The 20367-nt window shown below is 39.7% G+C and overlaps 2 protein-coding genes across 2 annotated transcripts in view; both read right to left on the reverse strand.

The window, feature by feature from the left end:
* The window catches only part of LOC138969185 (tryptophan 2,3-dioxygenase-like), a 285267-nt gene that overhangs the window by 68613 nt on the left and 196287 nt on the right, over positions 1-20367 (reverse strand). The gene's annotated exons all lie outside the window — the stretch shown is intronic.
* On the reverse strand, positions 2033-12211 carry LOC138969182 (tryptophan 2,3-dioxygenase-like). Its single transcript, XM_070341915.1, has 4 exons — positions 11911-12211; positions 10614-10689; positions 2473-2540; positions 2033-2167 (listed from the first exon to the last, which is right to left on the reverse strand). Exons 1-4 carry the CDS (start codon positions 11944-11946, stop codon positions 2066-2068), a joined length of 282 nt encoding a protein of 93 aa, XP_070198016.1. The 5' UTR covers positions 11947-12211; the 3' UTR covers positions 2033-2065.

Below are 20367 nucleotides of genomic sequence, written 5' to 3' on the forward strand. Positions count from 1 at the left end.
TTTTTGCAATCGATGAATTGCTTAGCCTTGCGCAACAGCTCTACACAGAGGATGCAACGCAACAAAAAGCTCAGACCAAGTCGATCCCAAACGCTAACACATAAGGATATTGCTGAGGCGCATCTGTACACACGTCACACAAAAAGGCTACGCAGAGTAAGACACAGTCACCTTACACACACACACACACACACACACACACACACACACACACACACACACATAGGCCTACACACACACATACACACACACACACACACACACACACACACACACACACACACACACACACACACATACAGATATCAGGTGAACGTGTTTGTGTTATTAAATACTCGTGACAGGTGACATTCACAGGGCCAACAAAAGGGTTCTCGCGTTACAGTCGGTCATGAGTAGTTCCAGTGTTACGTCGTTCGGGGTAACGCGACCCTCTCTGGTTATGGGCGTTTGCTATGTGACGCCACTGGCTGCTTGAGAGAACATGCTAAAGGGACATTTATTCTGTTCACCACCACATCTCTGTGCATGTCTTTAACAAGGGATACGAGCAGTCTTTATCTAAAATACATATACCTTTTGTCATTTGTTGGTTTGTGCAGTGCAGTTGTTTTGTCAGTTATTCTCCTCTTTATCTGTTCTATCGTCTTTCTTCTTCTTTTTTGTGTGTGTACTTTTGTGTTTTTGTGCCTGAAGAAGATCCTTAGGTCGAAACGTCGCTGTTATTCGTTCCGTGTTCGTCATTTTAACGTGAGTACATTGCTTTTTGGTCTCTTTATTGTTCCCTCTCGCGTGCAGTCGCCATTGTTTAATACATAATTCAAAATCAAGAGCATGGCTGTATCATGGGCAGCGTTGGAATTCTGTGTAGATTTAGATGCGTAATAGACGATAACTAAACCGGGGAGCTACTCTTACACAACGCTTGGACATCCTGACACGAGTTTTTTTTTAATTTCCGGAAAACGTCTATTTACAATCTGCTACATAAAACTGCAAAGAAAATGCCCCCCTGCCCTGTGTGTCCAAAAGAAGGTACACTCTTATTCAATGTGAAAGGCTTGGGCAGCCCTGTTGCGCCGAGCATGATTGCGTTTGTGGGAAAGACAATACTGTAGTGGTGTAGTGTAGTGTGTAGGTGGAACTCTCACACACGCATACAACACGTACTAACACAGCTAGTGTGTTTCAGAAAACTGTAAGGGTTCTTTTCTTTGGAGGTATGGTACATTGCTTACATGGATAATCGCGCAGCCATCTTGTCTGTCTTAATACCGGGTCCGCCTTAATACCGGAATCTAGTAGAACTACATTATCACTGGCTTACAAATATCAGGTACAGAAACCAGTTTCAGATTGAGGACACTACAAATACCATTAATCCACTTCAATGTACCCGTTCGCTGAAGACAATGTCAAGGAAATACGCAGACATTAATACTTTCATCTGCGAGTTACCCCCACCCCCCCCCCCCCATCACACCGACAAGCGCACTTTCATACCCGGACAGTAATATAATACCGCTGATTTCTTCAAATCCGAAAACAAAGCTTCCTTCACAAGACTTAAGTTTCAGCCTGAAGTGGTTTGCTGTTAGTCTTTTGTGTCCCTTCAACCTAGTTGGCTAGTCGGGACCGAAGAACGGGTTTGAATATCATTCTGAGAATGTGAACATCTGTGCTAAAATACGAAATGGACGGTTAAAGGCACCAGCCCGGCCTCTCGCGTAGTTTGTGTTTGTTTTGTGATGGATTAAATTCGCAGTTTGACACAATAATTGTCAGTGAAGACATCAATTCTTTAAAAAAAAATCTCCACTGTGCATAGATATCACCCATAAAGTTGAGTGTTGGTGTGTGGTTCCTAGTAGAGGGATGATCTTATCCCATGTAAAAGCCTGACAATATCTGAAATGATGAGTCGAATCATTTACACTGAGCTTTTAACGGAAAAACAACTATTTGTTTTGCTTCAAGACAATGCAGTCTAGCATAGACCGCAGTTAAAGGCTTCTTAATTATGAGCTGGGGCTCCAGATAACTGATGCTTGGCGGTAACAGTGATTCATTCTGCTGTACCAGTGAATACCAACTTCCATCGTACCTTGAAAATCATCACGATACGCTCCAGCGACCTCACCATCAGTCTAATGTGTTTCTCAGGGTTCTGCAAAGAAACATATTCACAAAGCAATCAACATATCCATACGTAGAAAAGTGTATTTTGTTAGTTTTCACAGCAGGTCGAAGTTAAATCTCTTAAAACGAAACACGACACAGATAAATGCAAATTATCGCATTATTAACAAAACACATTCTCACTGACATTTGAATCAAAGCCATTGTTGTACATCAATTCTTTTCAGCACTGCCTCATTCATACAATTATTGTCGGTGCATGCGTGTGGCGATCGATGTTTTCTGTGAGTGTTCTTTTACAGAATTACAACAATACAAAAAATAAATGCTCACAGGCTTCTGAAGAGTGCCACGCACCAAGTCGATGTCACGCAGAATTTGCTTGAACCACAATTCAAATGCTGAAATAGAAAACGAAAACGAAAACGATGAGAGAGAGAGAGAGAGAGAGAGAGAGAGAGAGAGAGAGAGAGAGAGAGAGAGAGAGAGAGAGAGAGAAGGAGAGAGAGAGAGGGGGAGAGAGAGAGAGGGAGGGAGAGAGAGAGGGAGCGAGAGAGGGAGAGAGAGAGAGAGAGAAAGAGAGAGAGAGAGAGAGAGGGAGGGAGAGAGAGAGAGGGGGGGAGGGAGGGAGAGAGAGAGAGAGGGAGCGAGAGAGAGAGAGAGAGAAGAGAGAGAGAGAGAGAGAGAGAAGGGAAGAGAGAGAGAGAGAGAGAAGGGAAGAGAGAGAGAGAGAGAGAAGGGAAGAGAGAGAGAGAGAGGGGGGGGGGGGGGTCAGACATACATACAATAAAGGCAGGAGTTACATTCTCGAATCATGCTTTCTACAGAATAATCTGAATCATTAAACGGACTTTTTAACATTTGGTATATTAAATCTTTAAAAAAAAATATATCGAGCTTGTTTAGAAAAAAGAAGAAGTTACAAATCTTGCCCCGTGGGTCCAAGGTGAAAGGTTTTATCTGCACAGATGTGGGATAATGAGCAGAATCGCGCGCACAAGGACTGACAATCGTAAACCGACACAAAGAGAGAGAGAGAGAGAGAGAGAGAGAGAGAGAGAGAGAGAGAGAGAGAGAGAGAGAGAGAGAGAGAGAGAGAGAGAGAGAGAGATAGAGAGAGAGATAGAGAGAGAGAGAGAGAGACTCAGACTCAGACTCAGAACTTTATTACAAAAGGATAAAGGTTTTAGGCAAAGCCTATTCTTCCAACCTGTCCTTTATACAACACATAAAGACAGACGCACATAAAATAAAAAAAAATTCAATCATATAAAATACAGAAATATATTGTATGGAATGCAACACATTGGGCATTTGAGGAATTACATATAAAGGAGAACTCAAAAATTACAAAATTACATTGACATAGTTATACCTTTCATTTGGGAATAAAGTTGCTCCGATCAGCTACACATCCGTTAACACTAGTACACAATGTTTAACAAAATAACAATCGAACAAGACATTTCATTCACGAATGATGTGTGAACGTGACTGTCTCTTAAACATTTTCACTGAAGTTGCATTTCTTATCTGTTGGGGGAAGGAGTTCCAGAGAAACGCTCCCGAGAAGGCTAAGCTCGATTTGTAGAGGTCTATGCGAGGTATAGGAGGGATGATTTTTTGGGACCCATATCTTTTTGTGGCATGTTTGAAATGTGATTGCAAATATTTAGGACAGTCGTCATTTAGAATTGTATACATGAACACAGCCTTGTTTAACGTCAACTGATCTTTGAAGGAGAGGAAATTCAGGAGCTTTAGTTTATCATCCGTGGACCTATTCAAATCATGCAGGAGAGAGAGAGAGAGAGAGAGAGAGAGAGAGAGAGAGAGAGAGAGAGAGAGAGAGAGAGAGAGAGAGAGAGAGAGACAAGACAAGACAAGACAAAATCTTTATTACAAGACAAAATCTTTATTATCGAGGGTAATAGATAAGCAAGAATATTGCTTTTTTACATCCAGCCCTCGCCCTAATATAGGGTCAACAAGAACAGAAAACAATATAATCAAAGAACTATCACATCAAACTTAATACATTATAACTGTATTATACAGATACAAATTTTAAAAATAACTTGTCATGCTGCATTTTAAGTACAATTTCCAAGTGTCAATTTTTAACATAACTTAATTTAGATCTGCGAATTGATGAACCATTCAGCACATGTTTAGTTGCATTATGTGCGACATATAATTTTTTTTGAAGCTGTCTGTGTTTGTTTTATGCTTAAGAAAAATAGGCAGTGAGTTCCATAGGACCGCACCTGAATAAAGAAGGCTTGATTTGAAAAGGTCAATACGTGGAGTCGGTGTTATGATTTTTAGTCTGTTATAGTTCAAAATAAAATTATCACGTAATGTCTCCGGTGCATATCCTGACATCACTTTATGCATCACAACACCTTTATTATACATTAATCTTTTTTGAACTGGTAATATTTGCAAATTTGTATAATCAGATTCTAAAGGAGTGTGATTTTTTAGCATTATAAGCTTAACTGCTCTTCTGTGAAGACTGGCTAAAGGTTTCAAAACATTAGCACTTGCACAATCCCATAGAGTGGATGCAAAATCAATATTTGACAAGATGTGATTGTAAAAAAAAATCTTTCGCGAGTGGAAATTCAAGAAATGTTTTATTTTTGATAAAGAGAGAGAGAGAGAGAGAATCAGAATCAGAATCAGAATGTTTATTTGCGAAAACTCATATTGTTTATAGCAAAGGGGTGCTGGGGGGTTGGGTAATCGAACGATCCACGAACATCAGTGTACACATTGGTTTTAGTCTGTTACACAAAAACAATGCATCGTGATTCGGTCCGAAGCATCCAACTTGTAATCCAAGTCGGGAAATAACTTTTCCGTTTCGAACAACACAGTATTGTTCCATATCGATCGCGGTTTGTCACAAACATATGGCAATCCGAATGGTGCAAAAGTCCCTTTTAGCTCTTGATGTCTAAATAACACATTATTTAGCTAAATAACGCGTTATTTAGCTAAACAATGCTTTATTTAGCTATATCATGCATTATTTAGCTAAATAATGCATTGTTTAAATCAAACAATGCATTATTTACAGATACAGAAAAAAGAGAGCCCAGAGCACTAAATAATGCATTGTTTAGCATAAATAAGAGATTGTGTTTGTAAATAACTCATTATTTATAAATAATTACGCGTTTTCTCTAAACAATATATTATATGTAAATAAAGTGTTATTTAAATAAATAAAATATTATTTAGATAAATAAAATATTATTTATCTAAATAAAATATTATTTAGATAAATAAAATATTATATGTAAATAAAATATTATTTATCTAAATAAAATATTATTTATCTAAATAAAATATTATTTAGATAAATAATTTATTATTTAGATAAATAATTTATTATTTAGATAAATAATTTATTATTTAGATAAATAATTTATTATTTACTGTTTTTGCCTTGAAATAGTATTATTACACTAAATAATGCTTTATATAGCTATATAATAGGTTTCCGCTATATAATTCATGATTTGGTAAATAATACATTATATACCGTAAATAAAATATTATATACCGTAAACAATTCATTGTTTAGCGCATCGCGAAGCCGTTTTTTCTCTTGTTGTTTTTTTCCACGTGTTTCCGTGGATCCACGAGAGCTCTGTTGATTCTCAAACTGACCAATCAGACAACTAGCATCTGTACACTAATTAAAGTCCCATTGTTGAGTGTGACGAAAACTCGTGGTGACGATTTTAAAACATGTTGGGTCACGCATGGTCCAATCTTACATGGTCCAATCTTACATGGTCCAACCTTACATGGTCCAACCTTGCATGGTCCAACCTTGCATGGTCCAATCTTACATGGTCCAATCTTACATGGTCCAACCTTACATGGTCCAACCTTACATGGTCCAATCTTACATGGTCCAACCTTACATGGTCCAACCTTGCATGGTCCAATCTTACATGGTCCAATCTTACATGGTCCAACCTTACATGGTCCAACCTTACATGGTCCAACCTTACATGGTCCAATCTTACATGGTCCAACCTTACATGGTCCAACCTTACATGGTCCAATCTTACATGGTCCAATCTTGCATGGTCCAATCTTGCATGGTCCAATCTTACATGGTCCAACCTTACATGGTCCAACCTTACATGGTCCAACCTTACATGGTCCAATCTTACATGGTCCAACCTTACATGGTCCAACCTTACATGGTCCAATCTTACATGGTCCAATCTTGCATGGTCCAATCTTGCATGGTCCAACCTTGCATGGTCCAATCTTACATGGTCCAACCTTACATGGTCCAACCTTACATGGTCCAACCTTACATGGTCCAATCTTACATGGTCCAACCTTACATGGTCCAACCTTGCATGGTCCAATCTTACATGGTCCAATAATATATATGGACCATGTAAGATTGGACCATGTAAGATTGGACCATGTAAGGTTGGACCATGTAAGGTTGGACCATGTAAGATTGGACCATGTAAGGTTGGACCATGTAAGGTTGGACCATGTAAGGTTGGACCATGTAAGATTGGACCATGCAAGGTTGGACCATGCAAGGTTGGACCATGTAAGATTGGACCATGCAAGATTGGACCATGTAAGATTGGACCATGTAAGGTTGAACCATGTAAGGTTGGACCATGTAAGATTGGACCATGTAAGATTGGACCATGTAAGGTTGGACCATGTAAGGTTGGACCATGTAAGATTGGACCATGTAAGGTTGGACCATGCAAGATTGGACCATGCAAGATTGGACCATGTAAGATTGGACCATGTAAGGTTGGACCATGTAAGGTTGGACCATGTAAGATTGGACCATGTAAGGTTGGACCATGTAAGGTTGGACCATGTAAGGTTGGACCATGTAAGATTGGACCATGTAAGATTGGACCATGTAAGGTTGGACCATGTAAGATTGGACCATGTAAGGTTGGACCATGTAAGGTTGGACCATGTAAGATTGGACCATGTAAGATTGGACCATGCAAGGTTGGACCATGCAAGGTTGGACCATGTAAGATTGGACCATGCAAGATTGGACCATGTAAGATTGGACCATGTAAGGTTGGACCATGTAAGGTTTTTACCATGTAAGGTTGGACCATGTAAGGTTGGACCATGTAAGATTGGACCATGCAAGGTTGGACCATGCAAGGTTGGACCATGTAAGATTGGACCATGCAAGATTGGACCATGTAAGATTGGACCATGTAAGGTTGAACCATGTAAGGTTGGACCATGTAAGATTGGACCATGTAAGATTGGACCATGTAAGGTTGGACCATGTAAGGTTGGACCATGTAAGATTGGACCATGTAAGATTGGACCATGCGTGACCCAACATGTTTTAAAATCGTCACCACGAGTTTTCGTCACACTCAACAATGGGACTTTAATTAGTGTACAGATGCTAGTTGTCTGATTGGTCAGTTTGAGAATCAACAGAGCTCTCGTGGATCCACGGAAACACGTGGAAAAAAACAACAAGAGAAAAAACGGCTTCGCGATGCGCTAAACAATGAATTGTTTACGGTATATAATATTTTATTTACGGTATATAATGTATTATTTACCAAATCATGAATTATATAGCGGAAACCTATTATATAGCTATATAAAGCATTATTTAGTGTAATAATACTATTTCAAGGCAAAAACAGTAAATAATAAATTATTTATCTAAATAATAAATTATTTATCTAAATAATAAATTATTTATCTAAATAATATTTTATTTAGATAAATAATATTTTATTTAGATAAATAATATTTTATTTACATATAATATTTTATTTATCTAAATAATATTTTATTTAGATAAATAATATTTTATTTATCTAAATAATATTTTATTTATTTAAATAACACTTTATTTACATATAATATATTGTTTAGAGAAAACGCGTAATTATTTATAAATAATGAGTTATTTACAAACACAATCTCTTATTTATGCTAAACAATGCATTATTTAGTGCTCTGGGCTCTCTTTTTTCTGTATCTGTAAATAATGCATTGTTTAATTTAAACAATGCATTATTTAGCTAAATAATGCATGATATAGCTAAATAAAGCATTGTTTAGCTAAATAACGCGTTATTTAGCTAAATAATGTGTTATTTAGACATCAAGAGCTAAAAGGGACTTTTGCACCATTCGGATTGCCATACAAACACACATGAATTATGTGTGCCCTGAGAGAGAGAGAGAGAGAGAGAGAGAGAGAGAGAGAGAGGGAGAGACAGAGAGAGAGAGAGGGAGAGAGAGAGAGAGAGAGAGAGAGAGAGAGAGAGAGAGAGAGAGAGAGAATATATTTCAACACGTGCTCTCAGCGCGCAGCGCTGAACCGATTTTGGTTCCACCTCAGCTATTTTGGTTCCATTTAGAATGTACACTCATTCCATATTTGGCTGAATGATTTTAGGGAGCACTGCTCCCCAAACGTTTGATCATGCAAACATCGGTGTATTTTGTTTAGTTTTGGTGTTGTTATAAATCAAACTGATTGCAATCCTTGGGAACAGCATTTTTCTACTTTCAAACACAACTTGAACATCGTCCTGAGAGCGTTTGTTAAAAAAATATTGATTGTTTGTTTTAAGTAGGGGAAGACAAAACTCTTGCCTCATTTTCAAAACTGCGAATACCATTAAAGGAAGACCTAAAATATAAAATTAAAATTAAATATTAGTGAAAACGTATGCTTCCGATTACAAATTGCCGTGACGGAACTTGTGAAATCTGTCTTCAAGGTTATTAGGAAAACACAGCCATACTGTTAATAAACTGCCTGGAGAGATACACATGTATGACTTCTTCTTCTTCTTCTTCTGCGTTCGTGGGCTGAAACTCCCACGTACACTCGTGTTTTTGCACGAGTGGAATTTTACGTGTATGACCGTTTTTACCCCGTCATTTAGGCAGCCATACGCCGCTTTCGGAGGAAGCATGCTGGGTATTTTTGTGTTTCTATAACCCACCGAACTCTGACATGGATTACAGGATCTTTTCCGTGCGCACTTGGTCTTGTGCTTGTGTGTACACGCGAAGGGGGATAAGCCACTAGCAGGTCTGCACATAAGTTGACCTGGGAGATCGGAAAAATCTCCACACTTAACCCACCAGGCGGCCGCGGCCGGGATTCGAACCCTCGACCTTCCGATTAAGAGGCCGACGTCTTACCAACCCGCCACAGCGCCCGTCCATGTATGACTTAATATGGAAAGGTTGCCAATAACCAAGACATGGACTCGTCGTTCAGACTGGCACAGCAATTGTGTGCAGGTTTAAAGATGGGGAAAGTTGGGATTGTCAGTATTTCGGTAAGTACAAACACTCATGTCTCTAAGCATAACCTGAGCGCTTGCTTGCAGCCAGAAAAAACAAGAGAGGGTAATAATTAGAGTGGCATTGGATGATCGACAGGAGAGGGCAGATGGTTGTTCCAGTTAAGCATTATCAAGGCAAACTAACAAGAAATGGAGAGAAAAAAACAATCTTCAACTCTACAATCAGAAAGAACATTTCCAGCGTTAAACTTAACTTGTGTACGGGTCGATTTTTGCGTGTGATAATGTGTTTGGTTTTAGCTCTCAAGCAAATACTTCCAAGCGTGCATGCACATTTTGTAAGTTCTGCTCTAGAAATACAAATACAATATATGTGACCCTCCACCACGAAATGAGTCGCATGTCACCTCGCGCGGTTCTGCGCTAGGTTTAATATTAGTCCGGGGAGTGTCTGGTAACAGTGTGAGGGTCACCTTAGTCACAGGCTTGTAACTCAAACAGTTTTCGCTCTTTTCTAAAACGGTTTTCACCACTGGATAGAGCATAAACAACTCTTTAGAAAAATGTAAAAATATGAAAATCATGGAAAGGTGACATGCGACTCATTCCGTGGTGGAGGGTCACATATATGCACATTGATGATGTTCTGTGAAGGTACTAATCCCAAAGATGAAATTGTCAACAACAAAATCATTGAACCACGACAGATTTAAAAAAACAAAAAGGTATTTATCAAAGGACATCTGCATTATTCAAACAGCAAGACAGTTATCTTTAGCTAATAAGAGTCGTACGTCAAAACTTGGATGAAAATAGGCCGTGAAAAATAGGATATGCGCCGAAATGGCTGCGATCTGCTGGCCGATGTGAATGCGTGATGTATTGTGTAAAAAAAACTCCATCTCACACGGCATAAATATGCGCCTTGAATATGTGCGCGATATAAATTGCATAAAATAAAAATTTAAAAAAATAAAAATTTAAAAAATCCCTGCGCCTAGAAATGTACCCACGGAATACGCGCGATATAAGCCTCATATTGATTGATTGATTGAAATATAAAGATATAACATGAGGAATATACTAAAAAGCATTATGATAAATGCATTCCACGCATTACATCTAATGCAGATAAATATATAATATACACACCTTGGTGTGTCAGAATGAAAAGAATTTCTTCACGGGCATCACTTTTGGGATGCTGGCAGTCAAGCAAAACTGGAACCTGAATTGGAACATAAAAGGTGCAGTTTTAATCCTATGACCTTTTTTTTGCGGCAGGCAAGATTTAACAACAAGAATGACACGATATCAATTCGAAATGTTCGTAACACACACACACACACACACACACACACCACACACACACACACACACACACACACACACACGCGCGCGCGCGCGCGCACGCGCGGTCTAGAATACAAAGTCATTCACAAACAGCAATGCAAACAATGTGTACATTAAGGGGACTACGTACGTTTAAAGGGTCCCGTTTTGAGGGAAACTTGGAACACTAAAAGCAAACATATTGTAGTTTTGAAACATGCACATTGTTTCAGGCTTATTGGTGTAGAAAGTGTGCTTTTGCAAATTACATTTTGTTATGCGCGAAGTGTTTAACTTCCCTTCAGCAGATATGGCTATCCAGGGCCGATGCAATGTTTCTTTTCTTTCTCAGTTCAATATAGTTGATTATTTTGTTCTGTATCACTCGCTTGACATTAACGGAACTTTCATATTTGTTTTTGGGGGAGGGGGTGTTTTGGTAGGGATGGGGGGGGGGGGGGTTCTTTTGTGAGGGGTGGGGGTTGTTTTCATGCTTGACATGAATACAGGCACATAATCTGTGAATTGTGTCTTACGTTTGTATGTGTGTATGGTTTTATTATTTTTTAATTCATCTCGGAATACTACTACTACTGCTAAAACAGCTTATTTTTTTGTGAACTCGACTTTGTACTTAAACCTGTCTTGTCGACACTTTACGTCAGTTTACAAGAATAAACCACAATAGGCCAAAACAAAAAAAATAGTCTGTTTACGGTATGCCGACCGACCCTATTTTTTTCGCGCGACCCTAGACTTTTTTTTTTTGGCATTTGGGGGGGAAAAAAAGTCTTTGTTTTTTGACAAAATAACTTAAAAATATGGTTTTTTGGAAAAAAATAAAATAAATACCGACCTACCGACCCTATTTTTTTGGCCTATGTTACCGTAAACAGACTATTATTTTTTTGGGCCTTAACAATACAAATTGGATAACGATAAGAGAGAGGAATTGGGGTGAGTGTCATAGGAGATGGAATTAAGCATCAAACCAAAAACACGTTCCAAAACCATTACAAAATCTGACCAGGCAAAAACAGAAACTATTAGAAAGTAACTTAACGATTTAAAAAAAAAAACCTATCTTAAAAACAAAGAACTAACTCAAGAGACGCACCTTCAGGTAGTTGTCATACGTGATGACAGTTGCCATGATGATACTCTGTCGCTGTTTTGTTCTGCGTTGAAGTGGAATATCAGATGCATATGTATTTATAACAGACAGTTGATGTGGCTTGTTTCAAAAGATACAAACGAATGAAGTGTGCGCAACGGGGTTGTGGAATTTATAGAATCCCCTCATATGACCATCGTGAGCTTAGCACAACCCGCCATGAGTAGATTGGTGACTAGTTTAGTTTGGGCTAGAAATACAATGCAGTTGTTGTTCTCACTCATATTGCCCCTCAACCAAATGTTCACCCCTCACATTATCCATTCTCAAACGTTCGAAAAAAATCGCTGACTAAACACAATCAGTGAATATGGAATGTTGCAAAACCCGGCCCAATGGTGGATGTGGATATTAACAATGCCTTGTAAGCATTTCCTGAGGAAAAAGAAGCGACTTGTTTCTCGGTAACACCACATTCCAACCAAACATACGCCCTTTTTACCCATGCTCTACCCCCATACTTCCCAAACAGCTCAACACAATCGACTGAAAATCGCTGTTCCTCACACATACATAGGCTTACTGACTCTGGAATGATGCCAACTCTTGGAAAAGGTTATCAACAAAACGCCATGACTCATTTCGTAACATTTACGAGAAGACACCTGATTTTTTTTCCAGAAAGTCATTGTCAACTACGTAACCGATCATGGTGCGATCCATGAGTTGCAGCGTAGAGTGTATTTTAGAACTCGCTCTTAATCTCTTTCAGAAAGTTTACTGAGTAAAACTAAGAGCACAAATGTCAAGGAAGATATGGGGGAGTGTGTGTGTGTGTGTGTGTGTGTGTGGGGGGGGGGTATATGATGCTTGGCAAAAATAACAAAATAAAAGTATTGGTCAAGGACTAGTACCAAGGATTATCACAACACAGGGTGAGTATAAATAAGTATGCGTTAAGGTGGGCTTAGCCAGGCAAATAACAGTGATACAAAATAGAGGACATCTAAATAAGTAGTGTTCATGCATACAGACTAAAATTATATCATTTTCTGTAAGTAGTTATGCGGAGGTTGGTAGAACACACAGACGATTCTTGTATTTTCTTTCCCTGGGTCTGTTTGTTTGTTTGTTTATTGTTACTTTTTTATATTTAGTCAAGTTTTGACTAAATATTTTAACGTAGAGGGGGGAATCGAGACGAGGGTCGTGGTGTATGTGTGTGTGTCTGTCTGTCTGTCTGTCTGTCTGTCTGTCTGTGTGTGTGTGTAGAGCGATTCAGACTAAACTACAGGACCGATCTTTATGAAATTTGATATGAGAGTTCCTGGGTATGAAATCCCCAAACGTTTTTTTAATTTTTTCAATAAATGTCTTTGATGACGTCATATCCGGCTTTTCGTGAAAGTTGAGGCGGCACTGTCACGCTCTCATTTTTCAACCAAATTGGTTGAAATTTTGGTCAAGTAATCTTCGACGAAGGCCGGGGTTTGGTATTGCATTTCAGCTTGGTGGCTTAAAAACTAATGAGTGAGTTTGGTCATTAAAAATCTGCAAATTGTAAAAAAATTATTTTTTTTATAAAACGATCCAAATTTACGTACATCTTATTCTTTATCATTTTCTGATTCCCAAAATATATAAATATGTTATATTTGGATTAAAAACAAGCTCTGAAAATTAAAAATATAAAAATTATTATCAAAATTAAATTGTCCAAATCAATTTAAAAACACCTTCATCTTATCCCTTGTCGGTTCCTGATTCCAAAAACATATAGATATGATATGTTTGGATTAAAAACACGCTCAGAAAGTTCAAACGAAGAGAGGTACAGAAAAGCGTGCTATCCTTCTCAGCGCAAGTACTACCCCGCTCTTCTTGTCAATTTCACTGCCTTTGCCGTGCGCGGTGGACTGACGATGCTACGAGTATACGGTCTTGCTGCGTTGCATTGCGTTCAGTTTCATTCTGTGAGTTCGACAGCTACTTGACTAAATATTGTATTTTCGCCTTACGCGACTTGTTCTTTCTTCTTGAAAACACAGGGGTCATGCTAGACCGATTTAGTATTGATCTTTTTCTCTGTTATGTTACTGGCCTTAGTCTTTAAAAAGTACTCACATTAAAAGTGTATCACAGTAAGATGTAAAAAATGTTCCTATGTAATACATTCTTTTTCAGTCGTTATTTTATATCTTGTTAACAATCCTGATCTATTTCACAATTATAAAACCTCGTAATTAACTAACTTGGAATGATAGATAACTTGGTTTGCTAATCTGTGCATGCAGGTCACATTAGCCTCCCAGGGTTCTAATGACAAGAACAGGAAGACTCATATCTGAGTGTGTCACACACACACAGACACACACACAGACACACACACATAGACACACATACTCTCTCTCTCTCTCTCTCTCTCTCTCTCTCTCTCTCTCTCTCTCTCTCTCTCTCTCTCTCTCTCTCTCTCTCTCTCTCTCTCCAAAACAAGTCTGAAGAATGAGCTTTTCTTCAGAAAGATGGCTTCCAGCCAAACACATGTTGTTTTTGTGTGTGAGATGGTCTAGTCATTCCCCCACTTGGCGAAAAGAAGCTGCCATTAAATACAACGACTAATAGTCTCTGTTGCCAAATATGGAAACTAACACGAGTAGATCATGTATGTGTTTGTTTAGTAAAACGTACAAAAGTAAGCCAATAATCACTCAGCTATCAGAAACTAGAGCAAGGGTTAATTATCTTAATTAATCTTTTCAATGTGCTTCTAGGATCGTGTAAGGGTCACATACAATACACCGTTATTTGCCCTTATATTGTAACTCCTGTGATTATTTCCTTTGATGTAGTACTTAGCTAGTGGGTTATTGTTGTTTGTAGCATCCCTGCAACTCACTGTAAATTATGCCATATTGGAGCTGATAACAAAAGGTAGAAGACGGACGCAATGGCCTAGTGGATAAATGCCGGCCTTCCAAGCAGAAGGTCATGGGTTCGAATCCCGGACGCGCCTGGTGGGTTTAAGGTGGATCTCCCAGGTCAATTTGTGTGCAAAGCCTTATCCCCCTCCGTGTGTACACGCAAGCACAAGATCAAGTGCGCACGGAAAAGACCCTGTAATCCATGTCAGACTTTGGTAGGTTATAGAAACACGAAAATACCAAAGAGGCATTCTCCGAAAGCGGCGTATGGCTGCCTAAATGGCGGGGTAAACACGGTCATACACGTACAAACCCACTCGTGCATAAACATGAGTGAAGAAGAAGAATTTGGTCACTCTTAATTCCAAACGATCACGCATGTGCTGACCGCTTTTTCGTCTACATTTTACTGATGTTATTCTTCTAAAAACTTAAGTCCGTTGTTTGGTTGTTGTGTTATGTCCCTTCAATCGACATGGATTTGTTGGACCGATGCCAGTTTGTTTCCTTTCTCGGTTCCCACTGCAGTCTCCGTCTTTGCAAGTATCATAAGATGTATGATGGGTTGTTGACAGACCAGCTTTTTTGTCGGTCCGAGGGGGAGCATATCGTCTTTTATTTCATATTTATTGACCAAGGCCGAAGGTCGCGGTCAATAAATATGAAACAAAAGTCGATACGCCCCCCGAGGACCGACAAAAAAGCTGGTCTGTCAACAAACCACCAAACATCGTTTTTGTCATCATTTTGGTAGTGAGAAAATAAGTGCACAATCAACCCAGGGAGCCATGCTTTGAAACACGGGTTCCGTGCTGATAACCACACGAGTCCCGGTTTGATAACCACTGGCAATGAAAGCTGGCGTGTGAAAGCAACTTTCTGTGTTTTTGAGTTCATTAAATGTTGGGATGAATATGTCAGGTTTGAGGATGCACAGTTCTGTATGTTCATCTCGGTATTCCACCCCCTCGGCTTTCTGTTGTAAATATTAAGCTGAGTGATCGAATGTGGAAGCTACGTTTGGTCAAAGGTCACAGAAGATTTGCGTCGTGCAGCGAAGGAAAGAATCGCGATCTTGTTTCCGACTCAGTATCTCTTTGTTTTTCATTAGACCTGTCATTCTGCTTGCTCGGCTTTGTTAGATGTTTGCATATCTTGTTGCTATTTTCTTTGCTTTTATTATTGTTTCTTATTTGTGCTTCGTTTATCAATACAACGTTTTGTGCACGGGTCAAAATGTGTGTGTCAGGGGTCGTTTTACTTGAACTTGACGTTCGTGTTTCTCCGAACGTCTGTGTATCGAAACACGGATACACGCACTCCATGACTCTGTAAGAAGACAAAACATATCGATAGGTTTCATTTGTTTTTGATGAATGTATGACCTTTCATGAAGTAGTTTTGTTTTTGTTTACTTTTGCCAGTTTGCCAGTTCGTTTTTGGAACTTTGCAAAGCAGTGTCGTGTCGTCTGTTTAGGTCTGGGGAAACACCAATGAAAAGAGCCGAAGAATCCCCGAGCGTTTCCATTGGGTTTGCTTTTGATTATCCATGTATAACCTGCTTCCTGCAACTATGGTAACCGGGGATTTATTGCCTGGGGAACATGAGATTTATTTCCCAGGTGCTTGTGAATGAAAACTCGTGAAAATGATGACAATCATATTTATCTATCATTGGAAAATGAAGACGGTTCTTAAAAGCTCATTTCTTCTCATGTGATACTTCAAATCTTGTTAAAAAATCTTGATCAGCTTTAAACAGGTCAATATCTTAATTATCCGGGGCATGTCGGAGTATTTGTACTGTAATGTTTGTCACTTAGTTCTTTCACGTCCACACACTAAATAAGGACGTTTTCAATGTTCCAATAATAATCGAATTAAAATCAACTCCCAAAACGAACTGTGTACATGTGGGACATTCATTTGACAGGAATACATTTTTAACATGTACACAGAACATCCGAAAAAGAAAAGAACACCAGGTTTTGTTGGCTAAGTTACTAAGGCGGTTATCTCCATGATAGGTCAGGTGCCTCCGTCTGGATTACCCCTAAATCAAAAGGTATTAAACACTGCTGCGATATTGGCTTACAGTTTCTTATCGGGTTGCGCAAATAGCAGGGCAAACGGTTCGCAATTCGGGGGAACAAACACCAAGAGAAGTGTTTGTCGATACTAAGACGATGTAAACTCGACACAAAAAAAGAAAGATTGCAACCATTTGTGTACCCTATCTTAAAGGCACACACAGCCTCCCGTAAACCATCCGTTTCTGGTCACAGACACTGTCAGGCTTTTACACATAGTACAAACACTCTTTCATTTAAACACTCACCGCTTGAGAACATCCTAGTTGCCCTCCGTAAAGAGCGAGCATTTGTCAAAGAATATACTTTTGCGTGGCCAGCCGGATTGTCTGTACCACAATCGGACGCCTCGTTTTGGCACTAGAACCAACTTTTAAAATCTAAATGATAAATTGACAGCTTGTAACACAAACATTCTTAAATCATAAAATATTTCTTTTTTCATCAAGACAAGATCAGTACAACTCGAGGTTTTGAAAGTTTGAAAAAAGGGAGACCGGAAGCAAGTCACGCAATGATCGTGTTTCACCAAGCAGACGAAGTTTCTGCATATTGCTTGCGTTTTTGAAGCTAACCGGCGCCGATAAGGATACGTTCGTCTGACTCGCAGTCGTTTGTTGCATTTTAGATTCAGAGGTAAACAATTACGTGCTATTGCAGATACAGCAAGTCGCATTGATATTACAAACTGACGACGAAATTAAGAAAAAAAGGAAAGTGTGTGCACGATGGCTCAATGGCAAAATAAACCACAAAAGCTGGTGTGTGGTTTACACAAGCTTAATAGCCATTAAAACGAACTGTGTCATTTTATGCTGTTAAATGCTATTGTAAGTGTGTTCTATAAGGTTATAACTGGGTTTTTTCGTGAGAAGATTTGAATCGTTCTGTAATACCATTTGAGGCAGACTGGGCCTTTAAACATTAACTCCCGTGTCATTTCATTCAAATTCAAAAATTATATGTGACCCTCCACCACGAAATGAGTCGAATGTCACCTCGCGCGGTTCTGCGCTAGGCTTAATAAAAATCAGGGGAGTGTCTGGTAACAGTGTTGAGGGTCACCTTAGTCACCGGCTTATAACTCAAACAGTTTTCGCTCTTTTCTAAAACGGTTTTCACCATTGGATAGAGCATAAAAAACTCTTTAGAAAAATGTAAAAATATGAAAGGCATGCAAAGGTGACATGCGACTCATTCCATGGTGGAGGGTCACATATGCCATACAAGGCGCCCAACTTGGCTGTCTGGCACACTTTTCGGATCAAAGATGTTTGTTAAAGGGGACACTTGACCGTCTTCCAAATAAGGGTACCCCCAAAATGAATCTAACTAAAACTTAAGGTACCATATTAAAAAAAATTGACAAAAATTCAGAATAGACATTACTTGGCAACTTTACTGCGGACTTCCTGGCAGCCACTGGTCTGAGGATTTAGCACGGCCATCAACATCGAACGCAGAAGAAGAAGAAGAAGACTTGGCAACTTTATGAGGAGAACTTCAATCCAATTATCTATCCAGAACAGCTTGTTTTGTTACGCTATCGTGTGTATTGCATGTGTTATGTCATTCCTTTTGATACCGTAGCAAATGGTGTGTTAGTGAGTGAGAATCAGAAATGAGTACCTGGACTGACAAGAAAGAGCAAACTGGTGCATGCTTGTGGTTAGTTGCTTAAGCGTAGCAATTCTACGCTTGACGTAACAATGTACACTTTGTCTTTACACGTAGCAACACTTGGTAGCTCTGCGTCCTGTATTGCCATCGAAAGTATATATACGTCAAACCAAACTGCCCCCCCCCCCCCCCCCGATGCCCTGATACGGAAAGTTATAACTCACAAATGTTGGAGTGGCCAACATTTTTCAGTAAGCTTACAAAGAGAAGGTGCATGCGATGTTGGCAAACGCTTAGCAATTGTGAGAAACAATGTATGGGGACGTTATCTTGATAAGAACAAAGATCTTAGTAGATTGGACTGCTCGACGCATTTTCTAATTAAAACGCACACGTTTCGAAACGTGCTCCTATCAGATCAATAATATTTGCACACAACGGGCTTCGGCGCATAAACACGGGCCGTTTACGAGCGTTTAATTGCCATCCATGTGTCAAATGCTCAGCGATACTAAAGCACAGATCACAACTATCGCGGCATGCTACTTGTGCTGTCTGTCTCGACCAAAAGATAGTTTCTTGATGGACCAGTTAAAATACACAGCTGAAAGTCCCGCCTCCCATCCTTTCACAAAAAGAAAATTATATCCGTTTCCTTTCATAAAGATCGGTCCAGTAGTTTAGTCTGAATCGCTCAACACACACACACGCACAGACAGACAGACAGACAGACAGACACACACATACACACACACAAACACACACACACACACACACAGACACACACACACACACACCACGACCCTCGTCTCGATTCCCCCTCTATGTTAAAACATTTAGTCAAAACTTGACTAAATGTAAAAAGAAAAGAAAGAGAGAATAAGACAGGCAGACACCAGACACATGGACAAACAGTGAGAGAGACAGACAGATAGCCAGACAGACACCCAGACAGACACACAGACAGAGACAATGAGAGAGAGAGAGAGAGAGAGAGAGAGAGAGAGAGAGAGAGAGAGAGAGAGAGAGAGAGAGAGAGAGAGAGAGAGAGAGAGAGAGAGAGAGATATATACAATGTGTGGGGAAAGGATAGCCGACGACAGGCTTGGCTGGCCAGCAGATTCAGCAGTGGGGATGTCATGACGATGACAGGCGAGGAAAGCGTGCAGACCGTGAGTCTCGCTCCACTGGAGCTGGTCTGGGGGGACAGCAAGGCACCCCTACAATAACGCACCCATTTTATCTCAGGCTGAGTTTTCTCTTCGCGCATGTGCGCCTTGGTCCATGAAAAGCGACGGTTGCGTTGGTCCCGGGGGTGACACAAGTTTAAACTTTTCTTTTTCCTCTTGTTTCCTTTTTTATGGGCGAGTCCAATACGATCACGGGGTGGCATAGTCTTATCTGACACTGCTTTAATGTATTCCTCTGACTTGAGTTTTCCCCCTGCACGAATCATGTTATGACGCTAAAATAATGGCAACGCCAAGACATAGTGTTTCTTTATCTGTGGTACACACACCCAAACACCAACAAACAAGATTTGAATGACTGCAGAAAATTGCGAAGTTTGTCTCCCCTTTACTGACGAAAGTGGACTCACTTACTTTGGGGAAGGGGTGTGGTGTTGGTGACTGGAGTTGGAAGGGGGGGAGGGGGGGGGGGGGTAAGTGAAAGACCCGGATCGACTGTTTCTCGTTCTTTCTTTACTGCATGCAGCTTGCCGTGCGAGGGTGTGTCTTGTGAGTTCTCTGTGATATTCTTCATTAATGTGCTTGAGTCGAGATGCCGTGTTGCGGTTGTGCTTCTTGTTAGTAAAATTAATGGGCTTT

Source organism: Littorina saxatilis, linkage group LG6, assembly GCF_037325665.1.
Source record: "Littorina saxatilis isolate snail1 linkage group LG6, US_GU_Lsax_2.0, whole genome shotgun sequence".
Classification (NCBI taxonomy): Eukaryota; Metazoa; Mollusca; class Gastropoda; order Littorinimorpha; family Littorinidae; genus Littorina; species Littorina saxatilis.